Source organism: Anser cygnoides, chromosome 10 (genome assembly GCF_040182565.1).
Source record: "Anser cygnoides isolate HZ-2024a breed goose chromosome 10, Taihu_goose_T2T_genome, whole genome shotgun sequence".
NCBI classification, from domain to species: domain Eukaryota; kingdom Metazoa; phylum Chordata; class Aves; order Anseriformes; family Anatidae; genus Anser; species Anser cygnoides.
The window spans coordinates 1,740,156-1,756,810 of record NC_089882.1 but is presented as its reverse complement, the minus strand read 5'-3'; the positions used below and the strand labels follow the sequence as shown (position 1 = coordinate 1,756,810).

General features: G+C 35.7%; 1 protein-coding gene across 13 annotated transcripts in view; it reads left to right on the top strand.

The window, feature by feature from the left end:
• Positions 1-16,655, top strand: part of CACNA1D (calcium voltage-gated channel subunit alpha1 D) — a 185,853-nt gene that overhangs the window by 84,284 nt on the left and 84,914 nt on the right. For 9 of the 13 annotated variants that reach the window (XM_067003174.1, XM_067003173.1, XM_067003175.1 and 6 more), the window contains exons 8-9: positions 2,097-2,200; positions 12,511-12,680. In XM_067003174.1, the coding sequence (XP_066859275.1) occupies positions 2,097-2,200; positions 12,511-12,680 (274 nt within the window). Of the gene's footprint in view, positions 1-1,498; positions 1,603-2,096; positions 2,201-12,510; positions 12,681-16,655 lie in introns of all 13 variants that reach the window. The other 4 variants (XM_067003179.1, XM_067003172.1, XM_067003184.1 and 1 more) reach the window with 2 other exon arrangements.

Here is a 16,655-nt window from a genome sequence, read left to right as displayed (position 1 = left end):
TTAATTTCTCTAAAATATTTTTTAATTGAAATTAAAAGGAAAAAAAATCCAAATCAAATATATAATTTGCATTTTTAAGTCTTTTTTTACATATACTATCAAGTAAGTGATTGTATATTGCTCTTTTGGTAACTTTGGAAGTTCCAATTAGTTAGTATAAAATGGCATTATTGCAGTTCACCAGTGAAGAAAAGTGCCTATGGGCCTTAACCTGCAAAGACTTAATGCTTGTGCTTACATCTAGCTATCCATTGGAGTGCCTTGCAGAAACTTAGACTATGACAAATTTTTAAAAGATAGAGAAAAAAAAAAAGTGAAGTACAGCTTGAAAACCTTTTGTTCCCATGCTTAATATGGGATTGTGTCCATTCCAACAGAGATGTTAATGACATGATTTAAAATGGACTGTCTATAGAGCTCGAAGCCTAATCGCAAGATTCAGATGTGACAGACAGTCATACAACAGCATTCACAAAGAGAAAAAAGGTTTCCCCAAAAATCGTTATACATTGCCATATCTAGTCCCGAATGCTCATGGATTTTTTTTTTGTCTGATGAATTTTTATGGCTAAAAAGCATCTCAAAAAGAAAGTAATACAAACCTGTGAGTATAAACAAAAAAGTCAGAATAATTCTTCTCCCATAAGAGAAATTTCCAAGAATTTCCAAGTCAGAATTGCTTTTTTATAACTTAATGAAATGTCTTTTTGCACCTGAATGATACACATAATAACCATTTCCCTGTGTTTTAAAGTATCTTTTATTTTCTGAACAGTTCTTTTTAGTTTTCCCTGGATATTTTTCTTGAATCCATCTCATAGGATTGCTAAAAATAACAATGGAAAAGGTCTTTGTAGAAAAATTTGTGTGTTCCTATAAGTAGTGTGTCTGAAGTTCAGTAACTTCAACCTTACTGTTTCTGGAATATTTCCATGTTTTTGCTATGTTTTAAAATTTGATTTCAGGTTTTCATTTTCATAAAAGTGTTCATGTTTTTTCAAGTATCTGATTGCATCCAGCTGTAGTATTTCAGGGAAAAAGTATTGAAATTCACTTTTGCAGAAAAAAATAACATTGCTTGTCCTGCTGAGGTACATGTTACTCTTTACTTTCTCAAAGGATCATTCATGTAGCTAGGATATATATGAACTAATAATCCTAGTATTTCAATGCACTTTGTAAACATCATTTAACTTAGTGAGATATGAAATTTACTATTTTAGGTGTTAAAGAACAGAAATGTTATAGTGCTCTATTTGTATGTTTGATAGTATTTTTGATCTGAAGGCTAGGTTCACTCGGTACTTTCTCCTAGAATATGTATTAGGACTGCAAATTGATGTGGCCAGTGCCTTTTTTCTTACATTATTCTTCTTTGATAATTGCTGCAGGAATGCATAGAATGCTGTCTCATCTGAATGATTAAATTCTGTTTCTCTGACTCTTCTTTGCTATTACTATAGTGATCTACTCTATAAGATCATCTTATTTCTTGCAGATGAATGATGCTATGGGATTTGAATTGCCATGGGTGTATTTTGTCAGTCTCGTCATCTTTGGGTCATTTTTCGTACTAAATCTTGTTCTTGGTGTATTGAGCGGGTAAGCATACACCTTTTTCATCATGAAGGCAGAGTCCTGAATTCAGTTGCCATGAACACACAGGTTATCTTATACAGGTGAGACTTCAGTTGCAATGACATTTTTTTTAATTAAATTTCTATTTTTTCCTCTTCTAATTTAGAACAGAAGGAGTTTTCTGTAGCTTTCATAGAAAATACCAAATAAAAAATCAGAATTCAGACATACCAGTCCATATTTGGACACATTCATGTCCATATTTGTGGCAAAAGTATAAGAAGAACTAAAAGTTCTCCCACACTTATTTAAATATGTTATTTTAATTCAGCTTCTGAGGCATCACATTTGCAATATAATTTGGGTAAGTAAATAAATTAAAAAAAAGTTTCTTGCTTTTAAGAACTAAATAAGCCCAAAACTTTCAGTGTTAACACCTACGTGATCTGGCAGCTGCAAAAAGGACTCTGCTGTTTAATGAATGACTGAATCATAACTTATTTCCTTGCATTTTACAGGTAAATGATGCAATAGGATGTGAATGGCCATGGATCTATTTTGTTAGTCTTATCATCCTTGGCTCATTTTTCGTACTTAACCTGGTTCTTGGTGTACTTAGTGGGTAAGCAGCTGAGTTAACATTGTGTATGCTACTGCTACTTGTAAGATGGCCTCTGCATTTACTCAAGCTTCTCAGCAATGGCTTTTTTGCATGAACTTGAGATTCTTATGTCATCCTACCAGTGTTTGCTCTTTTGACTGAAGTGTGTGATCCTAGTGCCTGTATGTGTCTGACATCACGTTCACCATGCTTGCCAAAAATATTCTTTAGATGAGGCACTGATCTTCTCATTCTCTAATATTTCAGCAGGGAGAAACATTTTTCACACAGAGATGGGTGGCACTTGTACAAACGTTTTCCCCTGCAATTATAGACAAGTGTCTCACTGGAAAATCATTTATTTTTTTTTAGTTCAAATAGTTCCAAGTGTCTCTCTGGAAAATCATTTTTTTTTTTAAATTCAAATATCTATAATGTAATTAGAGTGTTCTTTGCATTTACCAGTCATGTAGCAAATTTTATTTTAATGGGGTACTTGAAGATCTGTCTGATAGAAAGAGTATGACTAGTTTACTATGACACAAAATGTTTAATGCTTCCTGTATCGTTGAGGTGTGTACTGCTGTGACATCCCACAGCAGCAATCTGATATTTTTATCAATAATCTAATATAAATTTAATATGGTTGTCAGTGGGAGGTTGTCACAGTACTTTGTTGCTCTGTATACTCCAGACTCCAGCTAAGAACTAAAGTGTCATCAGTTTTAGATGTGTAATGTGGTTTAAAACTGTAATTTATGGCAACAGTTTGCAAAGTTTTCTTCTTACAAAGCCCCCGTTCTGAGGTTATATCTCTACTTCCTTTGCCATTTCCTAGCTTCCAACATACTTGAGCTTGGGAAACTCCAGTTCATGGTAAAGATATTTTTTCATAAAGAAAGAAAAGGTCCTGCTGGCATCTGAATCCAAATACAATTATAACACATTATTTTTTATGTTAGCTACAAGTTACACAACAAATAATACTGTTCTGGCAGCCTTGGGCTAGCTGTGCCATCTTTGTTACCCAGCAGAAAAATGTGTCTTGCATTGAACACAGCCTTATAGTTGATGGTGTCATTAGGCTGCTGAGTGTGTGCGCAGCCATGTTACAACTTTGCTGTGCTGTACATTAGGTTTGAAAGGAATTATAGAATGCTATATATAGAATGTTCATGGAAATCAGGGAATCAGAAACAATTTCCAATTGATAATGTGATAATTATGTTACTAGGGCATTTTTGTTTTAATGGTTTTACAACGTGTTTTTAAAAATCATTTATCTGTGATAGATTACTGTTGCACACAGGAAACTGTGGAAAGCATGGTTTTTACCTTACTTTCAGAATCAATTTACAAAGCAGATGTTTAAAAGTAAAGAGGTAATGTGCTAAAAACACATTGCTGATTTTTTGATTTAATTTCTTCCTTCCAAGACCCACCCTGTAATGGCTAATTTATGCTGTCATGTAGGCTTTGCTTTTTTTCAGGGACAAATATGTAAACTGTTGCAAAACTAAGGGCCTAGCTTTTGTGTCACAGCCACGCTGGTCAAATAAGAAAGAAAAGAACAGACAGAAAACTGAGAGTAGTTGCTGTATAATTTATTTCTCCGTTTGATACTGTTACCTAACGTTGCTGTGTGACCAGACTTCCCACTAAAGCCATTAGTGGATTAGGTTTCTACGGTTCCTTTCACTGTCCCTTAAGAAGGTCATAAGCAGAAATTAATTTTCTTCCTGTTGTGTGAAGGTGTGCTATGGGAACAGTTAATTATTATTTCCCTCTTCCCTTGCTTGACTCAAATGAATTGCTATTGGTTTCATTTTTTTTTTAAACTTTTATAAAAATGAGTAGGGGAGAAAGTAATGCCAGATTTGGTGTGTTGATACACCTGTTCTTTTCTTCCACTGAAGCCAAGGAAATTCAGAGATCTACACAGCTAAGCTTTTTATTTGATTTAGTACATTTAAAATATTTTATAAGGCTTGCAGCATTATGATATGTTAGCCTTTTTTTTTTTTTTAACTGCATGATTTGTGTATTTAAATAAGGTAGTTTTTCAAAGCTAGTAAAAATTTGTTGGGTAAGTCAGATAAATCATTGTATTTTTTATTGTACCCCTCTGTAATTCTCTTATATTTGTGACTCAGATATCTTTAATATCTACTTTGTTGGCATCAGTGTTGGTACTCTTTCAGTAACTTTTCCTTTATTCTGTTGTAATGAGACACCTTTGTTGAGGAAATTTTGCTGGAATATGAAGTAGTTCTATAGCCACTGTAACAATATAGAGGAAAAGGTGTCCCCTTGTCCTTGGGTTCCATTCTGCAGACAAAAACTCACCACTGATTTCTTGATCCTTAGAGTTCTAATGCTCTTTAGAGTCCTTACCCACTTGCCTTTGATTTCCAGTGAACTTAACTGGCAGTGGTAAGTGTCACATGAGCTCACCTGAAATTTATAAATTCATTCATTCCTAAACTTATTTTCTGCCGGGGTGTCACTAACTGCAGCATCACTTAAGAATTCAGAGTGCTTGATGGATTGCCTGTATCCATGTTTGCTCCAAACATGTGGAAGAGACATCCTAGCACTCCAGGAAATGATATAAATAGATAGGGATTTGTGATGTATGAATATCACCAATATTGACATTGAGAAGGGGAGGAGAAAGGAGAAGATATCTATTATACCAAACTGATACAAAAGTGAAGAAAATGTCCTGGCATACTTGTTGGAAACTCTGGTAAAGGCTAGTGTGGAGCACTGTTACACTGATTTACTTTGGTCGATGAATTCCTTTATACTTACATCGTAAATATTTTCCATGTATTTTCTATTTAGACATGCCTGTTTAAATCTTAGGGGCACTCTGTACATCCTTGGATGTATTTGTATTAATTAACAGAAAGATATCTATATATCTATATATATATCTATATATATATATATCATCCTGAGCCAGGCATTGAATGAGTAACACTCGCATTCTCTGTTTTTTTTTTTAAGAGTTAGCTTTTATGTTTTATGTTCTTCAAACCATATCATGAAACTTGTTCACTGATAAATCTACAAACAAAACTAAATTTTACTAAACCAATCAGGGAATGCAAAAATTATGCCAACTGACTTGAAAAGCATGGCTTTGCATACAGATTTTGGAAGTGGAATCTGAATGCCTAATACAACTTTTCTGTATGAAAGTGTTAGTTCTTGTAATATCAACTTGTGCTGTGTCCATTTAAATTTGCTGGTTTGATCTGTTAACGGTTTTAAAACATTCATTCACTCTCTTTGCATCCCTTTGTTACACTGTGACCATCTGCCCCTTTGTATTTCTCTACTGGCTCGTGTGCACTGCATGTTTGATGTATTTAGATACTGTACAAGTGGATGAGAATGATGATTTGGAAGATCTTTTATTTTACATCTAGCACTTTCTGAAGGTGAGTATTTACTGGTGATCCATGTCAGTTTTGCGTGCTGAAGGTGATAATCATAAAAACTCAGTTTGTGCTTTTAATAGCAGATATGTAAATTAACAGAAATAATATGTGTAGGAAATGTGGTAAATATTTTAATTTTTGGAAGGAAGCTGACTATAGATATTTTTTTCTAAATAGTCAATTGAATAATAAGGATGGAGAGATTTCATAGGCTTAGTTATACAATTGTTTTGGGTAGTTTTGTCTTTTTCAAAATACTGCCTTTTTCATATTCTGTATCGGACAAGTGCTCTAGAAATGCTTTTGGAGACAGCTATAGATGTGGCTCTAGGAAAGGGTTCTAGTGCTGGCTCCTGGTGCAACATCAGCAGAGGGCTCTGAAGAAGACTGGCTCTGGCCTGAGAACAGACTTGACAGACAGCTCCTCCCTAAACACACAAGAAAAACTGCTGGTAGATAGGGCTCCTGAAAGGTATCTGGAAATGTTTGGAAGTGTGATTCAGAATGTGGGCATGTTGGGAATTCCTTCCAGCATGGTGAATTTAGCTAGGGGAATCTAGGTGGCCACCTCGAACCTTTACCTGATCTTTCACAATAAGGCTGCAAGATTGAATTCATATAGTATTTGGAATACAGATCAAAATGTTTGTTGCAGCTCTGAAAAGCTGCAAATAAATGCATTCTTCAGATAGCTTTTAATTTTCTTTCTCATTGGCTGGTCTGCGTTTTGCCAGTTCACATTAGAAATTTAAGGCTGCAATGTGGTTCCGAGTACTTGTTTTAGCAATTAGAAATCACAGGGTTGTCATGACACAATTGCACTCTATTTTGATTGCTGTGTCTTCTGAGCTAACAGCATGGAGGTGTTTCAGTTTGCAAGAGATACCAGAGTACACCTTTCTTTTTTTTTTTCCTTTGTAAAGATCCCTCTGGTTATGATCCAAGGACTGGGCAGTGCAGCTTTAGGGCAACTTGACACTTGATGAGATTGCACAGAAATTGCAACTGAGGAGCTGCTCAGCAATTTGATTTCTGTAAAGGGTGATGGACTGCTTCAGGAGCCTGCTTTTATGTGTAGCTTTGTTATACGCGGTGTGTGTATCAGGCATAAAAAGGACCTGTGTTCTCCGAACTCATGAAATACCAGACAGAAACTGGGACCTGAGGGCAGGCCTCCAAATATTCCAGGATAAAAGACCAGAGTGTGTCATGACCATCACTGCAAGAGACAGAAAGCTGAAACTAGAAAGTTAAGTTAGACATTATAAAGTTAGAATCTACCTTTAAAAAGTAAGGGGCAAAAATTGAGAGATACTCATCAGCCCTGAAAGTATGTTTAAAAGTGTGCTGAAAGTTAAAATAAATATGCCAGTATTTCAGCATGCATTCAACTGTTTTACTATGAACAGAGAAAATAATAAATGATAAAACTTCGTAACTTATTTATCAAGAGTCATGGCTTTTAATGATGCATGATAATCTATTCCTTGAGATATTCCTTATCATTCGGGGATGGTTTCTGCTGACGGCATCTTCTGCTCAAGGCATTAGTATTTCATTGGGTAGCCATGGGAACAAATAAGACCTTTCAACCACACTTTAATAAATCTCTCTGAGTTGAACTTATTGCTTTCCTAAAGGACACCAAAGCATAAGCTTTGACATGTCCTTATATACATCCTCCTACATGTAAGTCTTGCAGGTTACTAAGAGAATGTTTTGTTTTTTTTTCCATTTCTTTCCCACAGTATTATTTGCAATGTATGTAGTGATTCTAAAAGCTAAGGGCACATACTTATACATGCTAATCTCACTGGTAATATCTGTCAATTCATATAATACAAAATATGTTCACACAGAAAAGCTTATACACCTAAGAACTGTTGTCTACAGTATAGATGGAAAAAAAAATGTAGAAGATGAAATTTGAATAATGATGCACAAAATAGAAAACAGCAGTGAACTGTCATCCATAGTCTTTCAGCAAAAGGGAAATGAACTGGTTTTGATAGCATTCTTTTTCACATCAGAGGGAAAGCTTCATAGAAAAAGGAGACTTGCAGATAAAAATTTAACTCCCTCACACAATATACATTAATAAAGAGGAAAGGAACTTCAGCTCCAGATCTCAGCAGGTTGCTTTTGATTGCTGTGTGGCTAGTAAAAATAAAACTCAAATACACAAATAAATACATTTAAAAAAAGTCAAAAGGAAAAGGGAATACCCTTGGTTGATCAATTGAATATACTAATAATAATTAGAAAATTCTTTCAGCTATATATAGTGGTAACTCTAACCAACTTCTCTAAACAGAGACCAATAAAAAACTATGGAGTAATCCAGTATCCTTTAATAAAAGAGCATGAATGGGAGTGATTTTATTTCCATCTTGTTAGAACTCATCACACTGTCTAGTTAGGTATTGGTCCTGTGAAATGAGCTCCTGGCAGTTAACAAACCATTATCAGTTTCAAAAACTTTGACAATGCTCATCATGATGGTAGGGTGAACACACTATGGGGAATAGTCCTACCCTCAATGCTGCCAGTTCTTCCTCTAAAAAATCCAGCGCTGTGAGCCAAACAAGTCTTTACTCAGGACAGAATGAGCCACTCTTAAAGTGCAAATATAATTAGTCTGAAAAATCCAATCTCAGTTTTGTTGGTCCATTACCACCTCTATCAAATTGTTCCCAGTCTTGCTATTCCCACAGCTGATTCCATCACCTTCATGTGCACTCTTTGGCATAATAATGCTATCCAGGCCCTGACACAGTGTAAATAGACATTTTGCTGTTGAGTGTACATTTTCTCAATTGTTGGCCAGCTATACAGAAAAAACTATAGCTAGGTATTAATAGTTTGCATTTCCACATCAATTCTTGTTCAAGCAAAATTCCTGATATATATATATATATTTCATGCAGAAATAATTCTGCAGTGTTCAGCATATGAGTTATTATTTCTAACAGAAGGAGTAATAATATAAAAAAAATCTTGAGTAATTAAAGATGTGATGTCACACACCTTTTTTTATATCTCGTTACATCTGGTTACCCAATAGGCCTGGCTGTGAGCTGTTGTCCATGCTTATCAGCACAGTTTAAGCAGTTTGAGTTCCCTGATATGAATCTGCTAATTTGTTGGTTGGTATGGTTACCGCTGCGTGAAACCTCTGCTGTGGCCAACACTGTACTCCTGTGAGCACGTTTTTGCTATTGCGTGACTCTTCTCCATGAACAAACAAGAGTCTGTCATGTCTGGGTGACAGCTCTGCATATGGCATTCACGTAGTGCTTTCCACATACTGGACCCCGTGCACAGTACGTTACATACAGGAGATGCAGATTCTTGCTCTCATTCTGTCTGCAGAGACTTGCAGTGACACAAAAGGGTTGTAATATGGCCAGCCAAGAGTTAGTCCTGGTTTATGCTTAGGTGGAAGGCAATTCGTTTCCTGTCATCACTGTCTAAGTGATGGACAGGAGACAGAGCAGCACTCCTGTTGCCAGATTTTCATTTCATATATACTGGTGTGGCAAATCAGAGTAGCTTGTTGGGATTTTTCAGTTTACAACAACTTGGGTGGACTGATTTAAATCACATTTTAGCAGAGACCCTTATGAATGACAGCATAACTCTTTGAATGAAATTTTTGTCAGGTTAGTCAAAGAACAACAACAACAAAACAAATCTAATTACCCTTTCAAATACCAGATCCAGGTCATTTTTATCAAATCAGAATGAAATATTTTGAAATTAGCCCTTAGCAAAGGCGTTTGTGAAACCAAACATCTACATATTTGTAAATAAATAAAGTCCAATTACCACAATTAACATACAGCTTCCTAAGCCTGTCAGCATCATAGGCTTCTGGACTGAGTTCTGGCTTGAACACAGTGAGGGAGGCCAGTTCAGGCCATTAGTCTAATGACAGTTAGACTAATGATGCCGACAATTCCAAAGGCTTTTTTTTTCTGCCCTGGACCTAGCCTACATTCTTCATAGCCATTAAATGCTACACAAGCAGCTGTCTTATTCTTCCTCCCAGGAGAACAGCCAATGCCTACATACCTGTCTATACAGCCAAATATCTTGTTGTCTAAATGTCTTTGTCAGCAGTTTTAAAGAGCCAACAACTCTCCTTCACCTCACCCCTATCGACCTTTTCAATTAACTTCTTGTTTCTTGGAAAAAAAAGCACTTTTGCTGTGCTAACAGATTACTAATTACACTTCTAATTCCATTTAATTCCACTCTTATACGTGGCATTTCAGTAAAAGGAATGTGTACATACATTCATATGAGGGATGTCACTTCATTGTAGCTGTAATTGAAAAAAATACCATAGATCCAGATTCCTCCCTCCCCTGAAGAAAATGCAGTCTTCTCAGGTGTGTTATATTTCCTTACAAACAGTCATTTTTTTTTAAATAAAAGGAAATCTTTTAAACATTATGGAAATTAAGTACCACTGCATCTCCCCCTACTGATAAATTGCTGCAGCATTTAACCAAGACAATGTCTGGCTTCTGTGCTGTATTGAAGGGAAAGGTCATAGTTAGCTGTGTGTATAAAAACTGTGTTTAATTCTCTGCATGAAGCTATTTTAATTTAAAGTCAAAGTTAAAAGGTGGTTCAGTCATGGGTGAAGTACTGTTTGAAGTTGCAATCTTGCCAACTGTTTCATTTTAAAATGACTTCTGTCTCTTCATATAATAGCAGCAGCTTTCATTTTACTTTACCCACACAAATCACAAATCCTTCACTCTAATAAAAAACACCCAAAAGACTTAATTGAACAAAACAAGAGTACTTAGTAAAAGCTAACAAAGGTTATTACTTCTGATTTCATAGTATGCTACGGTAGCTCTTCTTTCCAAGTATACTGCCTATGAAATGAATCACGAGTATGTTGCCCTAGTCAGATGTAAAGGACAGCCTCTTTGAGATAAGCCTAAACCCAGTCTTCTGCATACAAAAAAAAATAAAAAAAAATCTTATAGGCTTTCGACATCTTCCGCCAAAACAATGAAATCTGTTTGTTTTTATTTTTTAAATAAAGCAGTTATCCTTCATAGAGCTGCTAGGTGCTGTCACTTTCACAAGCATTTTTGTGAAGAGAAGGGTTTTTGAAGGACCTTTTCTGTGGATGTTAGATGAAGGGTAGCAAATACAAAGCAAGCGCTGGCATTCTTCAGCTTCATTAAGGTGCCATCAGATAGAACAGGATGATCTTCTCCACATGCCAAATGTAATTTTTGTTGAATTAAGACCTAAACTGTAAAAGGTGTAGTGTCTGCCTCACAGATTTTGCATCTGAAAGTCTTTCAGCTTCTGCAACATAACATAAAAAAAATTTATGAACGATTGTTTGTAAAGAGCTTAACTTAAAATTACTAATGGCAAAGCAGAAAGTTAGTATTTAGAAGACATTTGAAGACTGCAAATAAAATAGTAACAAAACCAGATTATATGTTTGCAATTCCAGATAAGTAATGTCTGTCACTGAACTGAAATATGTTGAAAAAATAGGAGACTATTATTTTACTATATTTTGTTCTCAGAGAACCATAATACCGATAATTGTATTCACCTTGTTAAAATATTTTGCAAGTCTTACCTGTTTGAATCTGGGAACTTCCTAATATATTTTTCTATTTGAAAGAAGATACCTTCAGTTCTTTAATAAATTTCCCCTTGAGAGTATGTTAATTAGGGGAAATTTTAAAGTAAAAGTTCACAAAATATAAAGGGTTTGCAAATCCATGGTATTCGGAATTACTGTAGCCATTTCCTAGGTCTAATTTCAGCCCCGTTGTAATACAGCAGTCTAGGAGAAGCTTAATTTTAAATACTGAATCAGTACATAATTACAATACAGTTCAAAAGATGGTTGCCTACCCCAATCATACACATCGATCCTCAGATAAATCAGAAAATGTATGATCTCTCTAGCAAAGGGAGTTATGCATTTGGAGCCTTTGTTACTGTGCTGAGTGTTTTAACAATGTCAGTATATGAAATGTCACGGTGCAAGAACTTACTTGATAATTGTCTTGAGAAATACATAATTGAGGGAATCATGGTTTTGTGGGGTAGTTCAGGTTGGAAAAGACCTCAGGGTCATTTTATGCACCCTCCTTCTCAAAAAGTGTTGCTTAATTATATTAAAGATCATTCCATGATAATGTAGGGAATTAGTCAAATCACCAAGTTAAACCAACAGAGTCAAATACATCATGTATCTTGAGATGGGGGAACCAGGAAGAAGATGCAGTTTATGTAAAAGGATGCAATTCTGATCTGTAAGGACACGATTTCTAGATTTTATTATCTGAGAGCAAAAGGGCAAAACATCCAAATCTCAAACAGCAGAGGTGTCTGTGCCTGGTATAATTAAGAGGAAGCTTGTTAGTGAAATTTTCTGAACCATACACAGAAATAAGTATGTTTAGACATGGCCAATGAGCCATGGCTGGAAGAAGGAGGAGGTATTTTAAGATGGCATTTCTTTTTCGCTGAAAGTAACTAAGTTCTCTGATATTATTTTATTAGTGCCAGTCAGACTTTAAACCTATTTGTAGGAGTGCATAACTATGTGGTGGCATATAGACTGTATGGGAAGGTTTAAGAATATTGCTTAATTTTTAGTTAAATCAAAACAGCTCTGAAAGTTTTGATGTTGTTTTATAGGGATTTGCCGTGACTTCTTTGCATCACTGTCTCATTTTCAAAGAAGCTCTCAAATCTTCTGTGTTGTTGATTTAGTTCATTTTTTATGTCGGTATGTTATTCTGCAATGTCAAGACCTAGGTCAAAATACCTGGCAGTTTGACAATCAGTATTTTTTTTATTTTTTGCTTTGTCTGAATTTGATAGAGAATTTTCCAAGGAAAGAGAAAAAGCCAAGGCCCGAGGGGACTTTCAGAAGCTACGTGAAAAGCAACAGCTCGAAGAAGATCTGAAGGGGTATTTAGACTGGATTACACAGGCAGAAGACATTGACCCTGAGAATGATGAAGAGGTTGATGAAGAAGGCAAACGGAACAGTACGTGTTCTTTACTTAGTGCTGCTTCTGTGTGGGACAGTTTGATTGCTTTTAGTGAGTTACAATGGGGAGAATGCAGCCTATGTGGTGGTGGTGTCTGTTTTTCAGTTTGCAGAAGCATTTGTTAGCAGAACAATCATGTCTACTAATATACTGGCACATGAAGTTATGGAAGATAATTTAGAATTTTACAGCAAATGTTTGCTCTGACCTGTCCATGTACAAATCATTGCCTGCACTCAATCACTACTGAGATTTAAAAACTTTTTTTTATTTCTGTTCTGTGAAAAGTTAGTGCATACATGCCCCTAGGTGTTGTCATAAATCCTTGGTCAAGAAGAATACATGCTTACCTGTAGGTGCATGCATAGAAATCATAGCTCACAGCCAGAACTACAGTAAAGAAATAACCTTGTGTTAATAGGACTTTTTTGAGGTTTGAAGTAAGAATTTCAAAAAATAGTAAAAGTTACATAGTTTGATACTGATATATCTGTTTTTAAACTTAGCTCTGTAATGCATGTAGTTAAGTTTTTGAAAATATTTTTATTTTTAAGAAATGTACCAGTCCTTTTGTTTGCAATAAAAGCAGGGTCTGAATCTGCATTGCTGACGGGAAGGAAATAAGATGATTTTATGAGAAGCTGGGAAGCAACTTGTGGGATGATGATGTCAGTATCGCCCTAAAAGGAGTAATTCATAGCTATATAAAAATCCGTAGCACAAGCAGAGTTTGATCTAGAGCAGAGCAAAAAAGCCAAAGATTTAATAGTGTTCACTGTGTTTGGTGATAGCTAATAATTTTGTGTGGAAGATACACATAAATTATGGGTTTGTGAATGAGTATAAAATTCTAAAGCTAAGAAGTAAAAGATTGCATGTTCTACAGAGTAAAATCCAGTGTACAAGGCTGTCATGCAGGGTTGTGGGTGATGCCAGATATGCACAACTGTGATGGACTTGGTTGCGAAGTCTGCAGATGAAATCTCAGGAATTTTTTGCATCACATTCAAATTGCCTGTTCATTAATTTGCTGTGAAGAACCCTTTGCCCCATCATTCCTTAAACAGCTTCTAGATCATGTAGGTCTTTCATAAATCAAAAATACCTGTTTCCTTACTTGTTGGGTTCGAGAGAGCTTTTTGACTTAGACATAGTTCTAGGACAAATTAAGAGTTGGAGGAGACTTCCAGAGTAACAACAGGATAGAGAATGTAATTAAAAGAACTGTAAAATGAATCTCAAGAATTGAATTTCAGATAGTTGCTTCTATTTTAAATATACAGTATCAGAGCTAACTTATTAACATGAGAAATACCAAAGAAGAGTAGAAACTCCTTTATCAGTGTTATAAAACTACTGAATACTTAATGTGTGTTCTATCTTCAAAGCCCTAATACATTGACTGTCAGCTGGTCATAATACCCTTACAATGCAAATATTTGCAGTTTTCCTTTGACTTCAGAGAAAAACAGTTGAAATGGAGATTTAATAAGTGAATGAATTTACTGCAGTCTCATCAATACAGCATTGCTTTTCAATTAATAATGTTTCCTTTGCAGGTGGTCAGCTTTTGTATGCTTAGTGGTATCTCTTTAGGCCTGTCAGCTTAATTTCTGCTACTGTAGCAAGAGAGAACATAGGGAAAGCTGGCAGACCTGATGTGATTCCTACTTCTGCATCTCTGCTAGCATTGTAGAATGAAGTGAACTAAGAAATCAGGATGGTGATGGCATCAGTATACTAGGCCCTTAGCTGTGGCTGAGATCTTGGTCATCTTCTCCTGGCAAGATACCTGTCTTAGCATCATTTTTCCTCCACAAAGCAGACATAGTGCATGCAATCACCTGGAATGGTCTTTAAGTTGTATATTCCAGGCATCTTGCGAAAATCACTTCTGGTTTGTCTGAGTCATAAAAGGTTCACAAAACGCTTTGCACAAGCTCACTGGTTTGTTTCACAGTAAACTATTAACCTGCCAGCATTCTTTTGGCACTGAGCATGCCATATGTGGACGTTGAGTGGAAATATCCAGCGAATGGACAATCTCCTAGCACTCTTCTGGGTTTGTGCATATGTGCTTAAATATGTGGCAGTGTCATTCATTTTTAGTATCATCTGCAACAGGGTGTGAAGGACGAAGGTTTGCTCAATCACTCCACCTTCTTGCATTTAAGGTGTGTTCTGCTGCACATCCCATTGCATGGGAAGGTGCGATGAGAGAGGGCATGAGCTGTCTATCCACTTACTCCAGAGAAAGCTGTTGGGTTAGGAGCATAATTATGATGATGAACTACTTCTTTGAGAGTCAGATGAAATTTAGCTAGCTATCCCCAGGTTAATAATCTTGAGTAGTAAGCTTGGGAAATGATTTGAGTCCAAATGATTTCTAGAACTATCTTTGGAGCAGGTGGTAGAGCTGAGCCCCAAGATGGATAGAATAAGCATTTGCAAGCTGCTAAGCAGCTGTGGCCCTACTTCAAATGGCTAAGTGTCTGGACAGTCATGACTGCCACTGAGGAGGATGGTGATGGAAGATCACCATGATGCTCTTCAACGATGTGGTAGAGCTTTGGGTTTAGGATATGGGAGATCTCTTCTCGCCATGACAGGAAAAGGTACTGATCTCAAAGGCAGTTAAAATCAGTGATTATTGGCTTCTTGTATGGTCATTAAAAAATGTAGTTTAGGTTTCTGAGACCACAGCATTTCAAAAGTTCTAACCAGATAACTGAATTTTCACTGAGTTATTTATATATGAAACCCGTGTATTTGTGCATTTTTGTTGCAGATAGTGGGCAGGTATTCAGTGTTGTTGAGTAATGTACAACCTTTTAACTACTAGAATTGCCAGTATGTTTCTACTAATGTTAAAAGCTTTCATCTTTATTTTGAACCAACAGCTAGTTACCCTGAAATCAATGAAAACAAAACAAAACAAACAAACAACAACAAAAACCACTACCCTTTGTCTTCAAAGGAGTGTGAATTTAGCTCAAAATGCAAAAATCCAAGTGACAGGTGAGGGCTGTAGCTCTGATAAATTATGCAGTCGGTAATTTCAGTTTGTTTTGCCTAACGTTGCTTGTGTTGTGTATCTGGACACGTTTTTATTAATTTTTTTTTTTGCGTTGCAACTGCTGCCATCTACTGTGTAAATTCTGGGATTACATGTATTTAACACGAAGGGGTTACATTGGCTGACTTAATGGAAGAAAAGAAGAAAAGCAGACTTAGTTGCTTTGGCCGTTCTTCCAATAAACATGGTAAAACATGCTCTGATTTGCAGTTGAACTTTCTTTTGTGTCAATACTGCATTTGATGTGTTAGCCTTTGAAGCACATATTGTATGCATTTTCTATAGCAAAGGTGTATACATCTAGCATGTAGACACCCATGCATGTGGCTCTGCTGTGAAGTGCATGCTTCAAATAGACTGGTGCTGCAGTGCTCTGCCTTCTTAAAGCATAGTTTTTAATCCATTCAGATTTTGACTGAAGTGTCTTTAAATGTTGTTTAAGCATAGGTTTTCTTTTTTAAAGTTACAAGATACAAAATATATTTTAAATTCAGGTGTGAAGAAATCCATCAAAGTATGTCACAAGCTTTATACTGGATCATATTGCAAGTTTAGAACAGCATGGTTCTAATATTATATTCTAATATTACTATAAATATTAAATATAATATTTATATTTTTGATTATATTTTAAATGCAGGATATAACAACAAAAAAACCCACACTTTTACTGTATCTGCTCTTGCTATTGATAGTTTTGTTTTGGTAATTTTGGTTTTTCAATTTCTCTTCCACTCCCACTGGAGATGCAGAAGGGTTTTAGTGTGATGGGCATTTTCAAATCTGCACTCTTTTAATACTGGCAGATGTGTTGATTTGACATTATCACAATGGTAGCAATTAGGAGATCTGTTTTTAATCCTACATACAACAAAGTTATTGGAGCAACTGAATTC